General features: G+C 44.6%; 1 protein-coding gene across 1 annotated transcript in view; it reads left to right on the forward strand.

Moving 5' to 3' along the window:
- The window catches only part of FGD3 (FYVE, RhoGEF and PH domain containing 3), a 258,633-nt gene that overhangs the window by 139,708 nt on the left and 91,600 nt on the right, over nucleotides 1–27,325 (forward strand). The window contains exons 2-4 of the mRNA XM_088478691.1: nucleotides 2,609–2,767; nucleotides 5,962–6,145; nucleotides 10,087–10,666. Coding sequence (XP_088334817.1) covers nucleotides 2,609–2,767; nucleotides 5,962–6,145; nucleotides 10,087–10,666 — 923 coding nt within the window. The remainder of the gene's footprint in view (nucleotides 1–2,608; nucleotides 2,768–5,961; nucleotides 6,146–10,086; nucleotides 10,667–27,325) is intronic.

Here is a 27,325-nt window from a genome sequence, read left to right on the forward strand (position 1 = left end):
TAATTAAATATGTCATATTGTTGTTGAGCCTATTAGCTAGGACCTTAGCAAATAGCTTCACGTCAGTTTTCAGCTGAGAAATGGGCTTACAACTAGCACAATGGCTTGGGAATTACAAAAATATTAGACTTTGTAGTCTCAACTTGGAATCACTCACCTTGCAGAATAGCATTAAGTAACTGTGATTTGTGAGGAACCAAGACGGGAGAACGTTTTATAATAATGCATGGAGAAACCGTCAGGGCCTGGCACCCAAGATTATTTCTGGGATTTGAGGGCCTTCTTTACCTCCTTCTCCAAAAAGTCCCTGTTAAGGGTGAGGATGGAATAACTTTCTGGTTATGGAAGTTGACACACATCCAAAAAAAGCTTGTATTGTATTAAAAGGATTAATCTTAACCAGGTTATAAGTGAGGGTTCCTCGTTTATCCTCTATGGCTACAGCAGTGCGGGATGTCTGCTTAGCTATGAGTCTATTAGCCAGCAATGTGTCTGCTTTGTTACTTTTTTCATAGAACCGCTCTTTAAGCCATCAAAGCTTATATTAAATTTAATCCACCAGAATTGACCGAATCTCACTTCTGAATGTCAAAAGTCGCATATAAACCCGTAATGTGAGGACAGCTCAAGCTGCTGCAACTGCTTGGAAATGTAGACCAACAACTGTGTCTGCTTATAGAATGAGTCATATTTATAGGTGGCACCTCGGGTCACAGATTTGTGGACCTCCAGAATTGTAGGGAGAGACATGTCGGGGGTCAGATTAAGGTTAAATACTTTGTTCAACCTCCTTGATGCCCATATAAGAGAATGATCATACCATGCATTGGAGAGAATATCCACCCTTTAGGGCCTGATTTTTGCCAGGACTGTGTTAAAAATCACCTCATACTAATAGAAGACTATTGCCGTAACGTTTTTTTTTTTTAAAGTGGTTTGTTTAGTATTAAAGTCATAGACTTTTGCCAATGTGATGGTTTGGTGAGCAGTCTTTCTGCCCAGGATAAGGTATCTCCCTCAATTTTGGAATCTAAAAGCTGGAAAAGCTTCTGTGAATCATAATAGCCACTCCATTCTTTTTAATAATCTTGGAGGCATACCCTTCTCCAGAACAGGGAAGGATGGCGCCACTCTTGAAATTGGTTTCCTGGACAAAACCAAAATTGGCATTCAGTTTCGTAATGGTAGTGGGTTATTAATGCTAAAAGCATTAATAAGACACAAACTTAAAGAACATTTTGATGAGTTTACAGGAGGGAAGCACAGAGAAACAGAAGCACCAGAGACAGAAAAGAAACCCCCATGCTGGCTGGAGGGGATGGGTTAAGGGCAGGAAATAGAAGGTAGGAGAAGGTAAGTCGACACCAAAAGGATGGGGAGCCAACGGATAAGGGGGTATTGAGCTGCCAACTGAAAAGACAGGGCAGCAGTGCTCAAGGCTAGGGGTTAGCAACAATACATTTTGAAAATTATTTTTAATAGTATAAGTGTTGTTGGCAATTTGAAGGTGAAGAAGTCACAAGCCCACAAGTAGAGTCCAAATCATTCACCCATATATTAACTAATACGGCTTATCACAGAATGTTCTGTCCGAGGCTCCAATATTATCATCTATACACAGAACGTTACCACTCTGTTAGATAAAGCCACAAGTTTTCTTATAGTAGTTATATTGTAGAACAGTCCAATTTTATTTTTCAGCATCTGAATTAAAATCTCATAGAAATTTCTACTTTGTATAATCTCTCCCATTTTTGTGTTTCTAGTGTACCAGAGACATGCAACCTGTAGTAGTAGCTGATTTGTAGATTGAACCATTGACATCACTGATCATTGACTGTGAATCTATAGACTTTTTCCCTAAAGAATGGCTGCCTCCTCTGTGTTGCTGATGGATGGCCTTTCCTATAGATGGAATTAGGCCTAGCTGTTAAATATAAGTTAATATGTGCCGCTCATATCTTGTTGTGCTTTGCCTATGTTTTTGTTGTAGAACGTTCTCTAACTGGACGGGTACATTCTAGGCATAGCGACAGACCAATGAATAACATGATCTCAGCAGCAGTTTGCCATCTCTAGAATACAGTTTTCATTACTCAGGAGTATACTGCATCCTTCGGGGTCTATTAATGAAGCGGAGATATCGCTGCTTAAATTTTTTTTTTTTCATCCCTTACTGCCATCTCTATAGACCTCTATGGGGATGCCAGCAACAATCAATCTAACAAGAGACAAAACACCTTGCCATCTCAGAATGGCGTTAGCTAGCTACTATGCATGGGCGCTTGTTACTGTAACCCTTTGCCAACAGCATTATGCTGCAGGCGACCTGGAGAAAAACCTTGCAGAGTTATTTGTCACGTTTCCAATAGAAGCTCCATATTGGTAACTACCAGTGCAACTGCATTATGTATTGCTGCGATATTTAGCGATACATAATGCAGTCACTGAGCCACTAATCCTATATAGACCCCTCAGACACTTCTTAAATTGAGTCTGTGTTTGTATGTTTACAGCAGCAATTTTCTCTCCTACTCTATAGATGTGCCGCCTTCTTGCCCAATAAATCAGCTGATGGAGTGTTACATTTCTTTATGTGTCTTCTCAGGTCGTGGCTGCACCACTTTCCAAGTTAAGTGTCACATTGAATCAAGTCCATTCGGAAAGACCCAGCACACTCGCCCAATACTATGTATTCAGCAAACTGGAAAGAAGCTGCGGGCAAAAGCTACGCCAGTAAGGAAGTCAAATCTAGAAAAACCCCAAGGTTGGTATTTAACAAGCTGTGATGTGTTTTGACGTCTTGATCTCTTTGCAACAGCAAAATTTATGTTTACAGACAGACACTAAGGACCAAATTGCTAAAGTTTCTAAGAGAACAGAAGTGTTGCTGAAATTATGAAGCACATTTTATAATCTATATTCCAAAGTATGTACAGTATGTTCATTTCTGTGCAGGAATAATAATAATAAATATGATTATATGTTCATAATTTAAACTTCAGTGACAAATAAGGATCAGGCTTTAAAATAGATTTTGGATTGAAAATGTTTGGAGCTGATGTAAATGAATTCACAAGGATAAGAAAATAACTAATGTCCTATGTACAGATAACTCACAGAAGTGGACAGGTTACAGCCACCAACAAGATCAGCGCACCCACCTCCTGCTGCTGGGACCAGTTATATGTATTGACATTTATTTCTACAGCACCAGCATACACCAACGTGCTTTACGATTGAGAACAGATGCTGTAATAAAACAATACTGGGTATTAGGAGACAGAAAGGGCTATTTATTAAGTTGAGAAAAGCCCTTTCTCCAGTGTTTTCACCAGAGAAAGGTGAAAATTCCTCTCAGCCTTTCTAATTATATTACCAGATTAACACTGGAGAAATCAGATTTATACAATGTTTACTTACTTTGCGTCGCCTAGGACCGCCCACAGAGATCTTACTGCAATTTATTAGTACCAAAAATCGTTGTCGCTGGGTAACGCCATTGGAGATTGTGTTGGTCTATACCAGGCAAGTGGGACTTGCAATGCTAGAAAGACTTTTACTTTATCCCCATTAGGACAGGTTACTGTGCACATGTGCAGCCACTGCCCCCCATGAGCATTTTACTTTGTCCCTTTGCCAGCTGCGCCATGATGCCGGTAAGTGAGAGTGGGGAGATTTCACTGGGGCACCTTTCGGAGCCAGAAAGAGAGATTTAAGTGGTCCCTACTTCTACCTTATAGTCTACTGAATAATCTGATTGGCAACAGTTGGCCCTATCTCCACCCACTTCAAAGATGGTTACACTCAGAATTACAATCGAAAGCAAAATGGTGCTCTGACCCTAGACAAATGCTTTTTTTAAGTATACTGTATGGGGCATATTTAATTAGCAGCAGGGTTCACCCCACAACCAATTGCCAGCAAAAATCCCCACGGTGCGTGGAAAAGCTATTCCATAAAAAAATTGTGACTCACATAAACTGCGTAATCAATTTTTTTTATCCCCGCACGCGAGCCCAATTTGGTAGTTCTTACGCAGATTTTACCTCGCACCTCCACGATCTGCAAGGTAAAGTCCGACTGCAGGGACTCACGTGCTGGGTCTCGGGGACTCTCGCGCGGTGTATCACCGCTAATTGAATAGGTCCGGCGCAGCAATTAGCCACAGGGTAAACCCCATGGCTAAATGAATATTCCCCAAAGTCGCTAAATATAAGGCTTTTGTTTGTCAACCCAACTAGTTCATTGAAACTAGAACTCCATGGCAGGCAATAAAAAGCAATACATATGGGCATGTCTTTGGGAAAGAGGTGCTAGAGTCAGAATAAGATTTAAAACTAATATTGTGAATGGATATGGCCTAAATTAATTATTCTGTTTCAATCATGGCCATGTCTTTCTCTCTAACCATAATTCCTCCACCAACATTTCATGGGAATAAGTGGTTTATAAAGACCAAGTCATATTAAAATAAAAAAATCAAGAAGTAAAATAAATCTAAACCCCTTTACTTCCTGTTCCTTGAATAGTGCAGTCTAGTTGGCCTGTATGATAATTACCTGTATATGTAGAGTATCCTTGGTTAAAAGACAATCTTGATTCAGTAAACCAAGCCTTTAAAACAGGGGTGGGGAACCTTTTTTCTGACGAGGGCCATTTTGATATATATAAATTTTTTTGCGGGCCCAGTGCAGGCCACGCCCCCTCCATGTGACATCACACGGGGCGGGGTCACAATCGCCGGTGATTACAGCAATGCTCAGAGCGTCCTGCGGATGCTCTAAGGAGCTGTAAGGGCACCAGTGTGACCATCTGAAGCGTCCTAAGGATGCTCCTGGCGGCACTGCTGCATAGATACTGGCTGGAAGGGGCCATTCTAGGCACCCTTCAAGCCAGATGAGGCTAGCAGAAAAAAGCTCTGAGGTCCAGACCTAATGATTCCGGGGCCTTATATGGCCCCCAGGCCTGAGGTTCCCCATCCCTGCTTTAAAACCTCATATACCAGAAAGGGTAGCTTTTGGGCTATGATGTAATGCACCTAATCAAGAAAAGTAAAAAGTAAAAAATGTTTATTTATAGTAACATGCCATCTTTGCCAAACATAATATACACACAACACTCAATACACTCCAGCACTCACTGTATCGTGAATGTATGACCAAGCCCCTCTGGTAGTAGCTATGTGTTTACTCAGAGCAGAGTAAATGCTAATACAAAAGGAAGGAAGGTTGACGGTGGTTAGCCACAAATTTAGAGAAGATTATTTGCCTCTGTGGGAGGAAATAGGAATATGTACATTTGCATCTGCATACATTTATAACATACTTCATATATGTAGTAACTGGTCTGAAAGAAATGTTTAACATTTAAATGATGCATTCTCTGCATGCTACCAAAGGAACCTTACACCCGAAATAGAAATTGATCTAATTAAAAAAGGATTTTGTGATGTTAACAAATGTCTATGCTAAAACCTCCAAACATTGACCGAGCATAAAATGTATTTACCAGTATTATGCGGCTGAGTACAAACTTTACTGTCCACCATTTCAGCCTTAGGGGTCTATTTACTAAGCAGTGTTAGGAGACAGAGTGAAAAGTGATAAGGTGTCAGCCTATCAGCTCCTAACTGCCATCTCACAGGCTGAGTTTGAAAAATGACAGTTGGGAGCTGATTGGCTGGCACCTTATCACTTTTCTCTCTGTCTCCTAACACTGCTTAGTAAATAGACCCCTTAATGTGCGCTTGCACTGGTAGATCTGGTTTCTTGACTTGAGTGGCTGGATTAATGTCCAGTTTAGCCAGTATAGACATGGGACTAATCCTTTTCTATAGAACATCTTATATTTTTAGTTTAGTAATAGTTAAGTAACGATGTTATGTAATGGTGTAATAAGCCGTCCCGACTAATGATCACAATGTACTTTCGTAATTGTATTTATATATTTTTTTAATAGTACCTCCTAAGCCAGCCCATCTAATATCAGGAGGACAAAATACACCTGGCCCAAGAATCCCTCCCGCGCCTTCAAGACCTTTACCATCCGTACCCAAAATTGCCAGACGATCCGGGACAAGAGAAAGGAACCAGACAAACATATCCGACATCAGTATTCTCATTGAAAAGTTTGAAAACATCAGGTATGTGATAGTATACACGCTGATCAGTCAGGATTCTGATAAAACCATTAAATTTGGACTTTTGGTCCTCATTTGTTTTAAATCTGGATTTTACTGGAAAGATATGTCTTTTATTTATGATACCCACTTACAGTATATAGTCAATGCGGTTCCAAAAGACACTTTCTTTGTGGCCCCTGAGAGCCTACTGTCCGTGCTTATTTGACTTTGCCTTGAAAGTTACTTTAGTCATTGCTCTACATGGCTGTCACAGCAAGATGAAATGTATATAAAAACATTGATCCCCATAGCAAAATCTTAAATGCGACCAGTTGCACCGGTAAGACGCACACCTTTATCTTAAAAAAAAAAGTTAAACAAATAAAATGTACATCAACAACAAAAATATCCTCCTTCCAAAAACTGTACTACACTTATATCTATAACAATATGACACATGTCCCTGATACTCTGTGTATCTCCTCCGATATGAGACAGGCGCTTAAAATGTACTGTATATACATTTGTTATATCTCCTCCAATATGACACAGGTGCCTGTACTACATACACATCCATTATATCTCCTCCTATATGACACAAGTGCCTGTACTATATACACATCCATTATATCTCCTCCAATATGACACAGGTGCCTGTACTACATACACATCCATTATATCTCCTCCAATATGACACTGGTGCCTGTACTACATACACATCCATTATATCTCCTCCAATATGACACAGGTGCCTGTACTACATACACATCCATTATATATCCTCCAATATGACACAGGTGCCTGTACTACATACACATCCATTATATCTCCTCCAATATGACACAGGTGCCTGTACTACATACACATCCATTATATCTCCTCCAATATGACACAGGTGCCTGTACTACATACACATCCATTATATCTCCTCCAATATGACACAGGTGCCTGTACTACATACACATCCATTATATCTCCTCCAATATGACACAGGTGCCTGTACTACATACACATCCATTATATCTCCTCCAATATGACACAGGTGCCTGTACTACATACACATCCATTATATCTCCTCCAATATGACACAGGTGCCTGTACTACATACACATCCATTATATCTCCTCCAATATGACACAGGTGCCTGTACTACATACACATCCATTATATCTCCTCCAATATGACACAGGTGCCTGTACTACATACACATCCATTATATCTCCTCCAATATGACACAGGTGCCTAAACTACATACTGTACACATCCATTATATCTCCTCCAATATGACACAGGTGCCTGTACTACATACACATCCATTATATCTCCTCCAATATGACACAGGTGCCTGTACTACATACACATCCATTATATCTCCTCCAATATGACACAGGTGCCTGTACTACATACACATCCATTATATCTCCTCCAATATGACACAGGTGCCTAAACTACATACACATCCATTATATCTCCTTCAGTATGACCAGGGGCGCCCGAGAGGGGGGGGGAGCGGGTACAAATTACCCGGGCCCGCTGGAGGTGCCCGGTGGGGGCCTGGGTCCGGCACCGCTCACCCCCCCTCTTACATCACACGGCAGCCCAGCACACACTGCTGTGTGCTGGGCTGCCCTGGAGACTGCTCGCGGCTGCTAAGAAGCAGCCACAGCAGTCTCCTACAGTATGCCTGTGGGAGGAGCGATCAAGTTGATCGCGCCCCCCACTGGTTATGCGCCGGGCTGAGGGGACTCACCGCGCATACCCTCGCCAGCGCGCAGCGCTGCAAAACTGTTTTTTTTTTATTTAACCTAAGGGGGCGTGGCCACACCTACCACGATTATGCCACACCCCTTTTTACCGGGGCACGGCACGGCTCTTGACGGGCCTGAGTATGACACAGGTGCTTGAACTACAGCCATGGGCAAAAGTTTTGAGAATGACACAAGTATTGGTTTTCACAAAGTTTGCTGCTTCAGTGTTTTTAGACCTTTTTGTCAGATGTTACTAAGGTATACTGACGTATAATTACAAGCATTTTATAAGTGTCAAAGGCTTTTATTAACAATTACTTTAAGTTTATGCAAAGAGTCAATATCTGCAGTGTTGACCCTGCAAGCATCCTGAGACCATTCATGTGTGGGGTTGCTTCTCAGCCAAGGGAGTGGACTCACTCACAATTTTGCCTAAGAACACAGCCATGAATAAAGAAAGAATGGTACCAAAACATCCTCCAAGAGCAACTTCTCCCAACCATCCAAGAACAGTTTGGTGAAGAACAATGCCTTTTCCAGCATGATGGGCAAAAGTGATAACTAAGTGGCTCGGGGAACAAAACATCGAAATATTGGGTCCATGGCCAGGAAACTCCCCAGACCTTAATCCCATTGAGAATTTGTGGTCCATCCTCAAGAGGCGGGTGGACAAACAAAAACCCACAAATTCTGACAGCATGCCAGGGCGGATTGCAGAGGTCTTGAAAAAGAAGAGTCAACACTGCAAATATTGACTCTTTATATGTGCTACATACACATCCATTATATATCCTCCAATATGACACAGATGCATGCGGTATGATTTACCGCCGACCGCACGGCTGGAAGTTCAAATCCCGGCAGCGACAGCCTGACAGAGGAGGAAATCCCGATCGTCCTAAAGGTAAGTATAAACTAACCTAATTTTACCCCCTAACCCGCCTTTAGGGTGCCTAAGCCTAACCTCTCCCCCCTTGCCTAACCCTAATCCCCCTCTAAGTGCCTAAACCTAACACCCCTTCCCCGCCGCCTGCACCTGTCCCCCGGGGGGGTGCCTAACCCTAACCTCCCCCCGGGGGTGCCTAACCCTAACCCCTCCTTCCCCTAGCCTAACCCTAACCTCCCGGGGGGCGCCTAACCATAAATCCCCCCCCGGGAGCCCTAAACCTAACCCTCCCCTCCCCCGCGGCTGTCCGCGCCCGGCATCCCTTCGATCAGGATGCTGGGTGCCGGTCTCCCGGTCAGTAAAATGACAGGCGTCTAGATTTTGACGCCTGTCAATTAACCCTCGCCGGGATTAAGTAGTCTGGAAGCCGGCGGTCGGCATTGCGTCCGCGGGCTTCCTGAACGTATACCGACACAGATGCCTGAACTACATACACATTTATTATATCTCCTTCAATATGACACAGATACCTGAACTACATACTGTACACATTCATCATATTTCCACCAATATGACACAGACACACACATTCATTATATCTCCACCAATATGACAGAGGTGCCTGAATTACATTACTTGTATCTTCTATCTGATTGATGTTTATGAGTAAATCCGTATGCACATAGACTGCAGGAATCATCAGCCGCCGACATGTTTCACTCTGACTCCTGGGCCTATTCTTTACCAGGACCCATGTCTGTTGCATTGGCTAGTTGTCCCTTTGACTAAATAGAATTGATTTCACCTGAGCAAACATCTCTCATTTCTACGTTTACGTTCACATGCTGGTTGCTGGCAGAGAATGAAGAATGAATCTTGTATCTAGGGATTCTAGGTAGAGACGTGTGTATATATATTACCCCATAACTCATAATTACTCTCATGGCCATCTGTGCATATTAAACTGAGATTTCTACAGCATAGATTCCCATAGAGATGCAGAGCTATAAATTTAACCTGCTGCTGGCTGTCTGATCTAGGCAGTGTAAGGTAATGACCAATTCCGTCTCTAGTGTAGAGCTTGGAGATTTACCATGCCATCCAATAAAGCTGTGGTGGGTTAAAATGACTATGCTCATGAATAAAATATGATTTGCATGCTTCAACTAACAACTTGCTGGCTGAAAATGAGTGGATCACAGTCTAGTTCAGTGGGATAAGACTGTTTGTTGTAAACAGCCTATATAAGCAGGACTGGACAGTTTAACCCCCCCCCCCCGCCCCCCCCGTCACGAATATTAACTCAGGCCTTATATTTGTTTTCTCAGGCAACCCGTAAAAGTTGTGAATCAGAACCATCATAATTCTAATCTCAGAATGGAGCCCGGATCAGGACCTTCCCAATGCCCTCGCTCGTCACGGAAAGATTCAGCAGTTGAGAGCGGAATCTCTGCAGATGAGCAAACGGGATGTGAGGATAATGAACCTGCGATTTCTCACAGCGCAGAACTGTCAAGTTCTGATAATATAAAATTTAAGGACTTGAGCATCACTGACATCAACAACTGTGGAGAAAGTTTGTCTGTACATAGGATGGGGGAACCCAGCAGAGACAATGGCAACGAGGACCTAACAGTAGATCAAAATGATAATGGTAAAATGCCCAACCGGGACAGTGGTATTGACAGCCCCTCCTGTAGCGTTGTAGTGGAGGTGTTTTCTAATGATGAGACTGTGGAGCAGAGTAAACTCATATTACCCGTCACCATACTTGAGATGAATACTCACACATCTGTTGACCAAAAGAGAGACTCGACTCAGGATGAAGATAGCGACATGGATGAAGGAAGCAGTGAGGAGCATGAAAGCACAGAACTGACGAAGACAGAGAATAGTGAGGCCATCAAGGTAAGAGCAGTAAAAGGTCTACATAGCCAATTGTTTTTACCTGTGCACTCTAAAGTTGTCCATACATGATAATCTGGCACCGTCTGACTAAATTACTGGTTTGAATGATTATCGTTCAGAGAATGGGCATGAACAATAACCGTTCACAGCCTGAAAATGGCTGGAACACCATCTGGATCATTTAGTTTGATTTTCAAACCTGTCCGATCCACCGACCGTCATTTAGATGTCTCCAGGCAGTGAATGAAGATCACCTCTATACATTGTGATGTGTACACAGATACTTCCATTTATCATGCCCCTCCTCCGTGTCTGCTGGACAGCGACACTATTGGCCGCCTTAACTGCTCAGATATCATGACCTCAGTAGCTCTTCTCAGGGACAGGAACATAAAAAATGCACATGTTCTTATATATATGTGTGCAGTCCCAAAGATGTTGGCATTCAGTGTTTCCACAGTCACAACATTGATGATGATGATAGTTAAAATGTCTACATTTCCAGGATGGTTAGTTGCAGTTAAGGATACAATTAGAAAAAAACGATGATGTCGACATTCTAACAGTATCGACATAACATCCGTGTTGGCAGTCTAAATGTCAACATGGTCGATTGTAAATTATCAATATTTCGACATGTGCAACCGTCAACAGCACGACTATTGGCCTGATTAATTATGGATCGCTATTGCGATCGCAGTTGCAATTACTCACGCAGACCCACTGCCAAAATATGCTAATGTCTGCAGTCGCAATGCCGTTGCAGCCTAACATAAGGAAGCCCACATCCCCTTACTCGTATCCGTAATACTTAGCAAAATAACGAAACCATCAGTAACATGGAGTACCATCGCAGCCTTCCACACACCTGCACAAGGTCTGACCTTACTCAGAAATTCCTAACCTCATCGCACGCAGTGAAAGCCTAAGCTGCGAAGGGCATCGTAATGGCTAATTTATGCACGCCCGTGTAACGGCGTTCATACTTACTGGCAAGCAGGCATTTCTGCAAACTGTTCTCCAGGTATCCATTATTGTAATTGTATTGGTAGGGGTAAAGCCTAAATATGTGATGGTCCAGGATTAAAAAATATTTTCACTGGTGTCAGTTTAAATATCTCTTTGTGTCATATGGTACTTCTTTATGTTTTTGCTACATGTAGGTATTTGAAAATAAATAAAAATAGTGTTAAATGATCATCACATTTCTTTTTATATTGTATTTTTTTCACCCATCACTTGGCTTCCCTGCTGCTTATGCTTATTATGTCAGCACACAGAGGTAGGTACCTATGTATCAAAGAACAGGGCCGGCTCTATGGGTGTTCGACCAGTGCGTTCACCAGGGCCGCAATCAGAAATTATGGGGCCCGGTACTGACATAATAGTCAGGGCCCCCCCCAGCGCCTCCTTCCCTGCAGCCGGAGGACGGAGCTCACTCCTGAGCTCCGGCTCCTGCAGTGCGTGTTCGGGAGAGACATCATGACGTCTCTCCCTCTCCCACAGTGCAGAGCGCGGAGCTGACGGGAGGGGACTATGCACTGTGCACTGTGGCGGATGGCGGCGGGCACCGTAGCGGGGCTTCATGGGGGTATGTTTTTATGTGTTTGTGTGTTTATGTGTAAGCGGGCTCTACTTCAAGGGAAACTGCTTCAAGGGGCACTACTACTACTACTATTGGCACTACTTCAAGGGGCACTACTGCTACTACTATGGGCACTACTTCAAGGGGCACTACTACAACTATTGGCACTACTTGAAGGGGCACTACTGCTACTACTATGGGCACTACTTCAAGGGGCACTACTGCTACTACTACTGTGGGCACTACCAGTACTATGGGCACTACTACAAAGGGGCACTACTACAAAGGGGCACTACAAGAGGCACTATTACTCTACTTGAAGGGGCACTACTACTGTAGGCACTACTGCAAGGGGCACTACTACTATATACTGTGGGCATTAATACAAGGGGTACTATTATTGTGGCCAATGTATTGGGGCACTGTTACTCTTGTGGGCAATGAATAGGAGGCAGTACTGCAAGGGGCACTACTACTGTGAGCAATGTATAGGGGCACTATTACAAGGGGCACTACTACTGTTGGCAATGTATAGTGGACACTATTACTATTGTGGGCAATGTATAGTGGCACTACTACTGTGGGCATTGTATAGAGAGCACTATTACTGTGGGCATTGTATAGGGGGGACTACTACCAGGGACGCTGCATAGGGGCACTACTACTGTGTACATTGTATAAGAGCACTACTACTGTGGGGCAATGTATAGGGGTCACTACTATAAGGAGCACTACTACTGTGGGCATTGTATAAAGAGCACTACTACTGTGGGCACTGCATAGGGGGCATTGTATAAGGGCACTACAACTGTGGACATTGTATAAGGGCACAACTACTGTGGGCATTGCATAAAGGGCACTACTACTGTGGGCATTGTATAGGGGGCACTACTATTGTATGGCATAATGTGTATAAGGGGTACTACGGTGTGGCACACTATGCTACTGAAAAAGAGTGCGTCGTAAGTACACGCACCCTTTTCCGGTGCATGCGAGCCTTCGGTGCGCACATAAGTGCAACCTTAGATTTTCCATACCCCCACTATAAAATTCCCAATTCGACCACTGGATATACATATATATATATACACACATATACACATACACACACACACACACACGTATAACTGTGTGTACACACACACACACACACACACACACACACACACACACACACACACACACACACACACACATTCCACCCCTGTATCAGGCCCATAAAGAGATATACAACACATAGTTATACATTATATATGTATACATATAATATACACACACATGTGTGTGTACATATATATATATATATACACACATATACATATACACTTCTAGTTACAGATGGCACCTTCTTGACTTGTATTTTCTCCCAGCCTACTTACCGCTGGGTGATGTCCTCAAGGAACAGGTCTGTGCCATGGTTCAGGGGTCAGGGCAGGGGAGCACTGGATGAGAGGAGGGGCGCGCGCAAGGCCCAGCAGCTGCAGAGCTTGTCTTGATGGCATTGGAGGCAGAGCTGCAGTGGGCCAGCCGGTAACATAGTGATGTCACCGGCGCCGGGCCCAGCTGCTGCAGACCCCGAATCCACCGCAACTCACTGTGTGAGACAGTGAGACTGTTTTATTTTTCTAGCCTTCTCTGGGGGGCGAGTGTAAACAGGTGCTGGGTGCCGTCACAGTGTGTACGGGTGCGGTCGCTGGGGTAAGGACATTTTCACCAGGAGAGGCAAGACCGACACCGCTTCAGCAGGCCACCCTACAGGTGTACAGGCCCTGCCGGAGAGAGAGGGGTGCCGGCGGCAAATCAATCCACAACTTGCGGGCCGGCAGCCAATCAGGAGCGGGCGCTCCTGATTGGCTGCCGTTCCGCAAGCTCTGATTGGCTAGCGGCCGCTGACCTATGTTGAAGTGCTGCCAATGATATTTCTACCTGAATGCCGGCCGCACCGCTGCCGCAGCCACCTGGGCCCCCCTCTCTCCGGGCCCGGTACTGGAGTCCCGGCAGTCCCCCCCTGATGGCGGCCCTGGCGGTCGCACAGGGGCGCCACCCGTAGAGGGTAGCACCCCTCCACAGAATCCCGATTTCAGCGGGCCGAAGTGGCCCTCGGGTGGTCAAATTGGGAGGCTGGGGACCCCCACCGCCGCAGCTGTGCGGCGGTGCAGGACCCCCAGAGAGTGAATGGATGCGCGCGGCAATCATTCACTGAAGGGAGAGGGCTGGGGGAAGACCAGCCAGTGACTGAGTGCTGGGCTATACCCCTAGCCTGACGTTATTTGGAGGCGTGCCATGCGGGCACGCCTCAAAATAACATCACACATGGGGGTGGCCTATGGTAATTAGACCACGCCCCCAAATTCGGTCGTGCACGGCTAGGGCGCTCTCTCAAGAGCCGACACAGGGTGCTCAGAACCCTGGAGCCGGCCCTGCCAAAGAATATTGGTACATGGGTACCGCCATGCTGATCACTATAAGCTGTATGTCAGATTATCCATTATAACATTGTAGTTTGATACTTGACTCGTTTGGGATATATCTGATGTATGTAGACTGTAGTGAAATTGATAAAGATTACCGGCTTATTTGTGCACCTCCAACATAAACGTATAAATGATATTAGACACTGTCAGGGACAGGAACTGAATGTAGTGATGGCATAAAGTAAATGAAGATGGAATTCTAAATTTCTGTCCTTCTATTTACTTCCTCTCACTTTCCATCTCATCCTGCCTGCTTGCCCCCCTTCCTCCAGCATTATACTGCTCATGCCGCTGTACATTGTGCGCCTTATGGGACTGAATTATGCCCTTACACTAGGGGTGTGCACCGGCCACTTTTCGTGTTTTGTGTTTTGGTTTTGGATCTGGATCTTTCTTCGTGTTTTGGATCTGGATTGGTTTTGCCAAAACCACCCTTCCGTGTTTTGGGTTCTGGGTTTTGTGTTTTGGATCTGTATTTTTTTGAAAAAAAGCATAAAAACAGCTAAAATCACAGAATTTGTAGGTTTTTCTGCTCCTATGCTATTATTAACCTCAATAACCTTAATTTCCACTCATTTCCAGTCTATTCTGAATACCTCAAACCTCACAATAGTGTTTTTATGTCCAAAAGGTTGCACCGAGGTAGCTGGATGACTATGCTAAGCGACACGAGTGGGCGGCACAAACACGTGACCCATCTAGGCGTGAAACTGCAGTGGCAGACAGGATGGCATTGAAAAACTAGGCCCCAGACTGTACATAATGCAAAGAAAAAAAAGAGGTGCAAGATGGAATTGTCCTTGGGCCCTCCCACCCACCCTTATGTTGTATAAACAGGACATGCACACTTTAACAAACCAATCATTTCAGCGCCAGGGTCTGCCACACAACTGTGGCTGAAATGATTGGTTCGTTTGGGCCCCCACAAAACAAGCTGGCAATTTATCTGTCCCTGCACAAACTGGCTCTACGGAGGCAAGATGTCATCCTCATCCTCCTCATCCACCGATTCCTCACCCTCTTCAGTGTGTACATCCTCATCCTCACAGAGTATTAATTCGTCCCTGCTGGAACCACAGGTCCCTCTGTACGTTCTGGAGGCTGGTCTCCCTGGAAGAGTTGATAATTCATTTTATGAACATCATCTTCTCCACATTTTGTGGAAGCAACCTCCTACGCCTTTCGCTGACAAGGTTCCCGGCTGCACTAAACACTCTTTCGGAGTACACACTGGAGGGGGGGCAACTCAGGTAAAATAGAGCCAGTTTGTACAGGGACCTCCAAATTGCTTCTTTTTCCTGCCAGTACAGGTACGGACTGTCTGACATGCCTACTTGGATGCTGTCACCGATGTAATCCTTTAACAGACAGACGCACGCTTGTCGCTGCTGCTTTGAGGATTCAAGTGCGGCTACAGCCCACACAATTCACAAAGACAGAAAAAAATAAAGAATATTTTTATTGTTTGTGGAGCACACTTTGAGGGTTACACCACCCTTTAACAGACAGACGCACGCTTGTCGCGCTGCTTTGAGGATGCAAGTGCGGCTACAGCCCACACAATTCACAAAGACAGAAAAAAGAAGAAGAATATTTTTATTGTTTGTGTAGCACACTTTGAGGGTGTCACCACCCTTTAACAGACAGACGCACGCTTGTCGCTGCTGCTTTAAGGATGCAGGTGCGGCTACAGCCCACACATTTCACAAAGACCGAAAAAAAAAGAACAATATTTTAATTGTTTGTGTAGCACACTTTGAGGGTGTCACCACCCTTTAACAGACAGACGCACGCTTGTCGCTGCTGCTTTAAGGATGCAGGTGCGGCTACAGCCCACACATTTCACAAAGACCCCCAAAAAAAGAACAATATTTTAATTGTTTGTGTAGCACACTTTGAGGGTGTCACCACCCTTTAACAGACAGACGCACGCTTGTCGCTGCTGCTTTAAGGATGCAGGTGCGGCTACAGCCCACACAATTCACAAAGACAGAAAAAAGAACAATATTTTAATTGTTTGTGTAGCACACTTTGAGGGTGTCACCACCCTTTAACAGACAGACGCACGCTTGTCGCTGCTGCTTTAAGGATGCAGGTGCGGCTACAGCCCACACAATTCACAAAGACAGAAAAAAGAAGAAGAATATTTTTATTGTTTGTGTAGCACACTTTGAGGGTGTCACCACCCTTTAACAGACAGACGCACGCTTGTCGCTGCTGCTTTGAGGATGCAAGTGCGGCTACATCGCACACAAGTCACAAACACATTAAAAAAATAGTTTTTTATTTTTTGGCGCACTTTGAGAGTTGCACCACCCTTTAACAGACAGACGCACGCTTGTCGCTGCTGCTTTAAGGATGCAGGTGCGGCTACAGCCCACACAATTCACAAAGACAGAAAAAAAAAGAACAATATTTTAATTGTTTGTGTAGCACACTTTGAGGGTGTCACCACCCTTTAACAGACAGACGCACGCTTGTCGCTGATGCTTTGAGGATGCAGGTGGAATCTAGACGGGATTTGGAACAGAGGACACACTACCTCCATCAATTGTCTAAATCCCACTGCACTAATGTCGGATACCGGACGCACGTCTAACACCAACATAGCAGTCAAGGCCTCAGTTATACGTTTTGCTTCAGGATGACTGCTGTCGTACTTCATCCTCATCGCTAGGGACTGTTGGAGGGTCAATTGTTTAGTAAAAGTAGTGATGTTCCTACTTCCTCTCTGGGATGATGAACAACTCCCAGCAGCAGCAACAGCACTAGGAGGAAGTGGTTCTTGATCTTTCCCTATTTTATTTTTATCGGAGAAAGTTTGGTCCTCCATTTATGTTATATTGATATATATATACGTGCGGCTAAAGCGCACACAAACACAGAAAATATTTTTTTATTTTTGCTGGAGAGTAGTGCACTTTGTGGGTTACACCACCCTTTAAGAAATGAGCCAGCCAGCTCTTTACTTATGGGACACAGGCGCACGCTTGGCGCTGCTCCTTTGTTGATGCACGTGCAGCCACAGTGCACACAAGTCACAAACACAGAAAATATATATTTTTTTGGTTTGGAGTGTACTTTGGGGGTTACAGAACCCTTTAACGGTCAAGCCTGCCGGCCCTTTACTTATGACACAGGCGCACGCTTGGCACTACTTTGTTGATGCACGTGCGGCTACTGCGCACACAATTCACAAACACAGAAAATTATTTTTTTTTTGGTTTGGACTGGAGAGTACTTTCGGGGGTTACAGCACCCTTTAACGGTCTAGCCAGCCGGCCCTTTACTTATGACACAGGCGCACGCTTGGCACTACTTTGTTGATGCACGTGCGGCTACTGCGCACACAATTCACAAACACAGAAAATAATTTTTTTTTTGGTTTGGACTGGAGTGTACTTTGGGGGTTACAGCACCCTTTAACGGTCAAGCCAGCCGGCCCTTTACTTATGACACAGGCGCACGCTTGGCACTACTTTGTTGATGCACATGCGGCTACTGCGCACACAATTCACAAACACAGAAAATAATTTTTTTTTTGGTTTGGACTGGAGTGTACTTTGGGGGTTACAGCACCCTTTAACGGTCAAGCCAGCCGGCCCTTTACTTATGACACAGGCGCACGCTTGGCACTACTTTGTTGATGCACGTGCGGCTACTGCGCACACAATTCACAAACACAGAAAATAATTTTTTTTTTGGTTTGGACTGGAGTGTACTTTCGGGGGTTACAGCACCCTTAACGGTCAAGCCAGCCGGCCCTTTACTTATGACACAGGCGCACGCTTGGCACTACTTTGTTGATGCACGTGCGGCTACTGCGCACACAATTCACAAACACAGAAAATAATTTTTTTTTTGGTTTGGACTGGAGTGTACTTTCGGGGGTTACAGCACCCTTAACGGTCAAGCCAGTCGGCCCTTTACTTATGACACAGGCGCACGCTTGGCACTACTTTGTTGATGCACGTGCGGCTACTGCGCACACAATTCACAAACACAGAAATTTTTTTTTTTTTTGGTTTGGACTGGAGAGTACTTTCGGGGGTTACAGCACCCTTTAACGGTCTAGCCAGCCGGCCCTTTACTTATGACACAGGCGCACGCTTGGCACTACTTTGTTGATGCACGTGCGGCTACTGCGCACACAATTCACAAACACAGAAAATTATTTTTTTTTTGGTTTGGACTGGAGTGTACTTTGGGGGTTACAGCACCCTTTAACGGTCAAGCCAGCCGGCCCTTTACTTATGACACAGGCGCACGCTTGGCACTACTTTGTTGATGCACATGCGGCTACTGCGCACACAATTCACAAACACAGAAAATAATTTTTTTTTTGGTTTGGACTGGAGTGTACTTTGGGGGTTACAGCACCCTTTAACGGTCAAGCCAGCCGGCCCTTTACTTATGACACAGGCGCACGCTTGGCACTACTTTGTTGATGCACGTGCGGCTACTGCGCACACAATTCACAAACACAGAAAATATTTTTTTTTTTGGTTTGGACTGGAGTGTACTTTCGGGGGTTACAACACCCTTAACGGTCAAGCCAGCCGGCCCTTTACTTATGACACAGGCGCACGCTTGGCACTACTTTGTTGATGCACGTGCGGCTACTGCGCACACAATTCACAAACACAGAAAATAATTTTTTTTTTGGTTTGGACTGGAGTGTACTTTCGGGGGTTACAGCACCCTTAACGGTCAAGCCAGTCGGCCCTTTACTTATGACACAGGCGCACGCTTGGCACTACTTTGTTGATGCACGTGCGGCTACTGCGCACACAATTCACAAACACAGAAAATTATTTTTTTTTTGGTTTGGACTGGAGTGTACTTTGGGGGTTACAGCACCCTTTAACGGTCAAGCCAGCCGGCCCTTTACTTATGACACAGGCGCACGCTTGGCACTACTTTGTTGATGCACATGCGGCTACTGCGCACACAATTCACAAACACAGAAAATAATATTTTTTTTGGTTTGGACTGGAGTGTACTTTCGGGGGTTACAGCACCCTTAACGGTCAAGCCAGCCGGCCCTTTACTTATGACACAGGCGCACGCTTGGCACTACTTTGTTGATGCACGTGCGGCTACTGCGCACACAATTCACAAACACAGAAAATATATTATTTTTTTAGCACTTGGGGGGAGCACCCCTGATGGACAGAGCACCCCCTGGACAACACTACAGCACCCCTTTAGGACTGGGACACTGCACAGGACTTTGGAGTGGACACAGCCCCTATGGAGAACTCACTGCACAACACAGTCCAGCCAGCCCCTATGGACTTTGAAGTAGTGGACACAGCCCCTATTAACAACAGCAGCACAGCACAACACAGCCAGCCCCTATGGACTTTGAAGTAGTGGACAACAGCAGCACAGCGCAGCACAGCACAGCACAACACTACTCTGCACTACACTACACTACACTACACAGCCCAGCCAGCCCTAACACCCACCCTCCCTCTTCACTGTCCACAGCCGAGTGAGAAAATGGCGCCGACGCGGCTACCTTATATAGGATCCAAAACCCGCGAGACTCGGAAGGCGGGAAGATGACGTTTTGCCTCGATTTCAGAATCCGAGTCAGGCGGGAAAAGTCGAGCCTGACTTGGATCGGACTCGGATCGGGGGGGTTCGGATTTCAGAAATCCGAACCCGCTCACCCCTACCTTACACGGCCCTAGCCTATGGATCTGTAATAGATGTTCAGCAGGATACATTATATTATGGTGACTGCTGTATTTTTATGGCATTGGGTGTATTGATTACATACAGGAAGTACAGCCAATAAAATGTTTCACGTACTACTAAGCTACTTATCGGCTGTCAGCCACACTTCCCAAACAGTTATGTTTTGTTATCTAAAATAATGACATGGACAAGTATTGGCAGGGAAAAGGCTCAGCTATTTGTTTTCTTCAAATTAGTTATTGAAAAACAGGATAATGTGATAGTGAAAAAAAGAATGGCCGTACTCATTGGCAATAAACCAAACCCGTAAATCACAACATATCAGGTATAGATGCGGGGGTCTTCTGCCCTCTCATCATTCTAGACTTGAGGTATCTAACTCCCCCCCCCCCCCCCAATTACACAAGGAGAGCACCACAATATCCACTGACAAGACGGTCATGGCAGCCATTCTTTCCCGCAATCCCCAAAAGCTGACAACTAGGGAGGGAGGACAGGATGCCAAACGAACAAAGAGGAACCAGAATGTTCTAGCCAACACACCCTTAACTCCACCTACTAAAATCCTAACCAATGAACAAGCAGAACTTGGCTACAGACAAAAACATTTTCAGATAGCCGCGAAAAAACGATAACTTAACGTCGGAGATGTTTTCTCAAAAATTTGCGTGTTTTGGTACGATGTTGTCGCGTCTTTCGTCTATGTGCGCTCTCATTTTTCACGCTATCCTATTAGAAAAGACGCAAAAACTGTCCATGGTGAAACCAGTAAAAAATACAGCACATTTTGGGAAAATCAATCTACGCCCCATAAAAAGGCTAACTGACATAGGAAATTAATATAGAGGTGTATTAGTGGACCTAATAAAAGTATTTTGGGTTCTTAAATTGTGTTAAAGGGCTGTTATATGCATATTTGTATAAGTGTGGAAAAATTATAAAAAGCAATATTTTTTTGAGAAAATAATTGCAGTTAAATTGGCGGTACATTAAAATAGGTACAAGTATATTTTTGTGTCTATAAAGTGTACTGCAATGTTTAAAACACATGTCCCACCCATACAACCCCCAAAATACCTGACCCTGCACTTTAAACCCATTTTCCAACACTTTTTACATTTTGACCCCAAAAATGACGTCATTATCAGGCGGAATTAAGTTAAAAAAAAAAAAGTTCTTTTTGCCTAATAGGGATTTTGCTAATTTTTTCACCTGCTCTGAGATGGTGAAACAGCTTGCCGGTTTTTGTCTATGGAGTTTTCGCACATGCAAAAACTTTGGCAATAGGATTGCACGATACCCAGTTTCGTGCAAACGCTTTTCACCAAGACGCGACTTTTCGCGGCTATTTGACCCTCAGTGTTTTACTGGCCACCAGGCACATTACATGCCCTCTGTCATTCTTACAAGACTGTGTTGAATGTACAGATGCGCCCAGTTACATTGCGGCTGATCACGCTACACAAACGTGCGCACGCATCGCACCATGCGATTCCCGCGCCTGCATTCACCTTGGTTATTGCGTGCACGGCAATCGCACCATGCATTCCTATGGAGGCACGGGCGCTAACGCAGTGTGCGTATACTCTCGCGGGCGCGCGTCTCACGCTATGCATGGCGCAGTTTGTGGCACCAGAGTCAAGGATGTAGCTAGGCATCTCTAGAACTCAGTGCAAGTTGCTTGTCCTATCTCTGTAATAGTTACTGTAGAGAGCAACGTATAGAATTTTTATTTGAGTCCATTCTGTCCTCTGTTTCCTGTAATTGGCTCTGGGGATCCTGGTTTTAAATCATTCCATCGGAGAGATGTTTTGTTTGTGTATTTGTGTTTTTTGGATTATCTTTTAATTTCTTAAATGTTCCTGGGATTGCTAACTGGAATGATATAGAGTTTTTAGAGTAATCCTGCTTTGGGAGAGTTAATCATTTTTATTTTAATATCCTTTAAATCTTCCCAGACCAGCCTCACTTTACTGTTGAGCAAGGTCCTTGACATCATGTTAAAAACCCTAATGTGTTACCCAGAGTCAACAGGCCAGCGGCATTATAAACCCATTTATAATCTCACCTAGTGTGTATATATATATCTGGCAGCTCATGTATGCCTAGCTGCAAGGTGGCAGTGACCTTTCTTGTCCTTCAGTTAAGGAAAGACTTACCATATTTTTGGACCACAAGTCACCGTTTTTGCCATCCCCAATGGTCAAATAATCAAGACTATAGCTCAGCATCTTATGGTCCAAACTGTGTACTGTTGTCCCCGCTTCATGCTTTTCCCCTAACCTAGAACTGTTTGTCTTTTAAATATATATAGCAGTCTCCAGTCAGAATGCTGCCCCACTGTGCACCAATTTGTGCTCCCAGGTGTGACACATCATCCTGGGGCTTGGCTGTAAAAATACAAGATGTTGGGGGAGATGCACTAAAGCCTTAGAGTGTGATAAAGTGAATGGAGATAAAGTACCAATCAATCAGCTGCTAACTCAGTTACAGTCTGTGTTTGAAAAATGACCATTAGGAGCTGATTGCTTGGTAATTTATCACTCATAAGGCTTGGTGCATCTCCTCCGTTATTTGATTGGACGATTCAGGTGCAGTTTTGAAGTTTCAACTGCGCGATGGTGATACTGTAGATGCCGCCTCTTTTCTTGCTAATGGTGGTCATATTTCTGTACACTATGGGAAGAGACAGAAGAGAGGAATTGTAATTGTACACTCAAAAACACAGGTAAGTTTTGTGTAACAAAATACATATATAGTGTGTATATATAATTATTTAAATAAACTTAGGACCTTGGATGTCTGTTAATCCATTTTAAAATCATGAAACTTATTTCCTTCTTTGAAAACACTGACCATCTATTCTGGATACATTACATATATACTAATTCTGCATTCAAATATGCACAAGATATTTTCCATTTTTGTAGTGTGTAATGCAAGTGTACTTATGGGGTAAGGGCCATAAGGCCCTCAAACGTATGTCAAGGTGCTATATACAATGGATCCCCATGCCCACCTCTCTGCAAGTCATAGTATACAAATATGTTACTTACTAATCATGGATTATTTTTATTAATTTTGGCATGCTTTGCATTCTGGATCTTGGTAAATTTGACAATTAAGTAGCCCCATGGAAAAACCTATGGACACTGGGGGCGATTCAGACCTGGACGTTAAGCCACGATCGCTCGCATCCAAAAGGGGACGGATGTCTGGTGTAAGGACGCCATATATGTCTTAGAGAGCGACGGCAGAGTGAGCGCACGCCAGTATAAAGACGCCCACCTTTCTTTCTTAGTACACGTCATCTCCAGGAAGTGTATGTTTAATCAGAACCATCGAGAGCCATCGGAGCTGCACGCAGCACTTGAGGAAGACCCTACCCCACCGCAAGCACTGTGATCACTGCAGGCTGGAATACAAGCAAGTGACGTGTACAATGACTCCTCCATGCTAATTATGCACACCCATAAAACTCTATTTTGACGCCCGGACACATCTGCGTTCGCAGCACCACTCCCCCGTTCACAAGCACCTTCCCCTGTTACCACCCACAAACGGCGCTAACTGTCACTCAAAGTAGCGTCCAGTCTGTGTACTACAAGCGCACGATTCCCGGACACAGTGACTGGTTTGCGCATGCATATTTTGACGCATGCGCAGATGGGCGACAATCGCCCATAGCGTGCATCCGTGGCTTAGCGTCCGGGTCTGAATCGGGCCCACTGTTTTTGCTATCAATAGGGGATCGCTCCGATATCTGCGGCGGCCACCCCTAGAAACATAGCAGATATACTTAATATTTGCAGGTACCGCCCGAAAATGTGTTTTATTGGGGCATATCCCGCAAATATATGTTGATAAATGTGTTCAGTGTGTGGCATAAAATTGATGGGTTTCTAAGGATTCACCTGCAGCCAATCCTGGATTCTGAGCGTAGATTGTATAGATAATTAACAGTAGATGTATTTGTAGTTTAAAGCGAGATTAAAAGATAATGGCCCTGATTCACTACGGATCGCTGTTGCGATCGCAGCTGCGATCACGCACGGAGGTTGTGAAAATATGCTAATGAATGCAATCGCAAAGCCGTCGCACAGCCAGCATGGAGACGCCCGCTACTGCGATCTCGCATTCGTAATACCTTGCAGTAACATCGGCCCCTCACGCAGAATTACTGTACAGCGGGTCTGACCTTACTCAGAAATTGCTAACCTCGTTGCACGCAGTGAGTACTCAGGCTGCGTATGCCGTCGCGGTGGCTAATTTATGCATCGCCATGCAACGGAGTTCAAACGGACAGGCACACCTACGTTTCTCCAACCACTCCCCCGTCACCACCCCCAAACTCTGACCTCCCGTCACTCACTCTGCGATGTCTTTCTTTCTGCATGAGTGATCGCAGGGCGATCGCAATGCTAACTCACGCACATGCACTGCGATGCATATGCATGCGCGGTATGCACCATCGACCGATCTGCTTACGCTGTTGCGATCCGTGATGAATCAGGCCCAATGATAGGGATTGTGCATGGCTTATACAACCTTGTTACATTAACGTGACAGGAAGTAATGTCTGTAACAGTGGTGTATGAAACGTAGTACAGTAGGGCTATAAATACGGAATATAAAAATGTCAAAGTAGTCTGGATCCAAACCACTCGCCAGAGCTCAGTGTGTGCTCTCTTCTGATGTCAGTACGTTGTTCCTCATTGAAGCAGTTTCTTTGTACACTGATCACATTTGCTGGTGAGTTTACAGAGAAAATAAACAGAAAACCATTTAATTGATTCTGGAGGAAAACTATGCTAATTACAGTTTAATTAAATTTAGCAACTTAACACTTACATTCTTTTAAAATAAACACTTTGTAAATGTTAAGTCTGCACCACTTCCCTCTAATGTGAAGTAATGGGAAGAAAATGAAGATAGATTTCCTTACTGCCTCTGAGTCAGCGGTTTGTTAATCAATGGTCATTAATGCTGCGCATGCAAGGAGAATCCTTGGCTTTCTAAATCTCTCATGGAATAAAAAGCAAATTACCATAATTACTGGTGTAGAAATACAACAAACACACATCCTTAGAAATCACAGGTGAACCTAAGCACAGTGAATGTTTTATTTTGGATCTTAATTCTGGACTTGATTTATAAAAAAAAAAAGTTTGGGGGCAGTTCAGTTAGCGGCAAAAAGACTTGGAACGCCAGCACCTCATGGCATCATCGCAATTTTTCCTTGCAATCCATAGAGGCGCACAGGAAACTGCGCAATGCTGATGTACTGTACTACCAAGTGATATGCGCGACTGCACATCGCAGAACATTGAATTGCACGCTTTCACACATGAGTAAACATTTGTTTACATTTGCCAATATAGATGACACCAGACCAAAAGGGTTTTTAGCATTTATTATCCTTTATTTATAGGGCACTGCAAGAGGTCCACAGCGCCGTGAAGAGTGAATACTGCATACAAAAGTACAGTGCAAATGTGCCAGGAGATAAAGTACAACAGGCCCTAAGGTGCACACAAAGTACAACAGGCCCTAAGGTGCACACAAAAGTACAACAGGCCATAAGGTGCTCACAAAAGTACAACAGGCCATAAGGTGCACACAAAAGTACAACAGGCCATAAGGTGCGTACAAAAGTACAACAGGCCATAAGGTGCACAAAAAAGTGCATCAGCCCATAAGGTGCATACAAATGTACAACAGGCCATAAAGTACATACAAAAGTGCATCAGCCCATAAGGTACATACAAATGTACAATGTAGCCATAAAGTGCATACAAACAGGGCTGCCATCAGAAATTGTGGGGCCCGGGACTGACAAAGTAGGCAGGGCCCCTCCCCCGTGCGGCCGGCACTTTAGTTGGATTTCTCCTCAAACCCTCAGGAGGATGTGGGGACAAATCAATTAGTCAACCTAACAGCGCGTTGAATTGAAGAGCTCCGGGAGCTCCCTCCCGGCGCTATCAATAGCACACAGAATTGAATTGGCCCCTATGACATAATAGGTAATGATATATCTGAAACAATCCACTTAATACTTAAGAAGTACTGTATGACACGTTTCTACTTGGTACCTTAATATAGAACTCAAGTTACATGTTCAGTATTGGGCCTGATTCTACAGAGAGGGACACTGAGGGAACATTACAGGAAGGGTGAGAGCTGGTACACTGAGGGGAAATTACAGGGAGTGAGAGTAGGGACACTGAGGGGAGGTTACAGAGAGTGAGGGTAGGGAGAGTGAGGGGAAGTTACACAGAGGATGTAGAAGGGCCACACTCACATCAAACAAAGCCCAAGGCATCAACTGGGGGGGGGGGTCTACCCAAAGTGGCATCCACAGAGTCCACCAATGATGGAATAAAATAAATGGGGCACTCAGCAAGGTTCAAGAGACTTGCACATATACATACTGTGTATATATATATATATATATATATATATATATACACACACATATATAAATACACACACACTTACCTGATAGCTTAATTACTGTAGGCAGCGTCCCCTCTTCTCTGTTTCAGGGTTCAGGGTCAGCTGTCACATTGGGTCTTTCTCCCAGCACAGGCTGGGACTCTGCAGCGTCCACCTTCTCCTGCACTCTTTCTCCTCCTCGGCTCCTCTGTCTCCTCTCCTTCACTGGCAGCCGCTGGCACACAAAAGAGCATGCACGGCATGACGTCATTAGGCCGTACGTGCACTGAAAGGCAGTCTCTAGAGGCAGGGGAGATGGATCTCTAGAGATTCCTCTCCGCTTGTAACTCCTCCCTGGTTATTACCGGGCAGGCAGGCGGCGCGGTAGCGGACCTGACCGGAGGGTAATTACAATACATTTTTGCCCAGCTGGCTAAAGAGTGGTCCTTAGTTTCGTCC

Source organism: Taudactylus pleione, unplaced genomic scaffold (assembly GCF_031769625.1).
Source record: "Taudactylus pleione unplaced genomic scaffold, aTauple2 ptg000217l, whole genome shotgun sequence".
Lineage (NCBI taxonomy): Eukaryota > Metazoa > Chordata > Amphibia > Anura > Myobatrachidae > Taudactylus > Taudactylus pleione.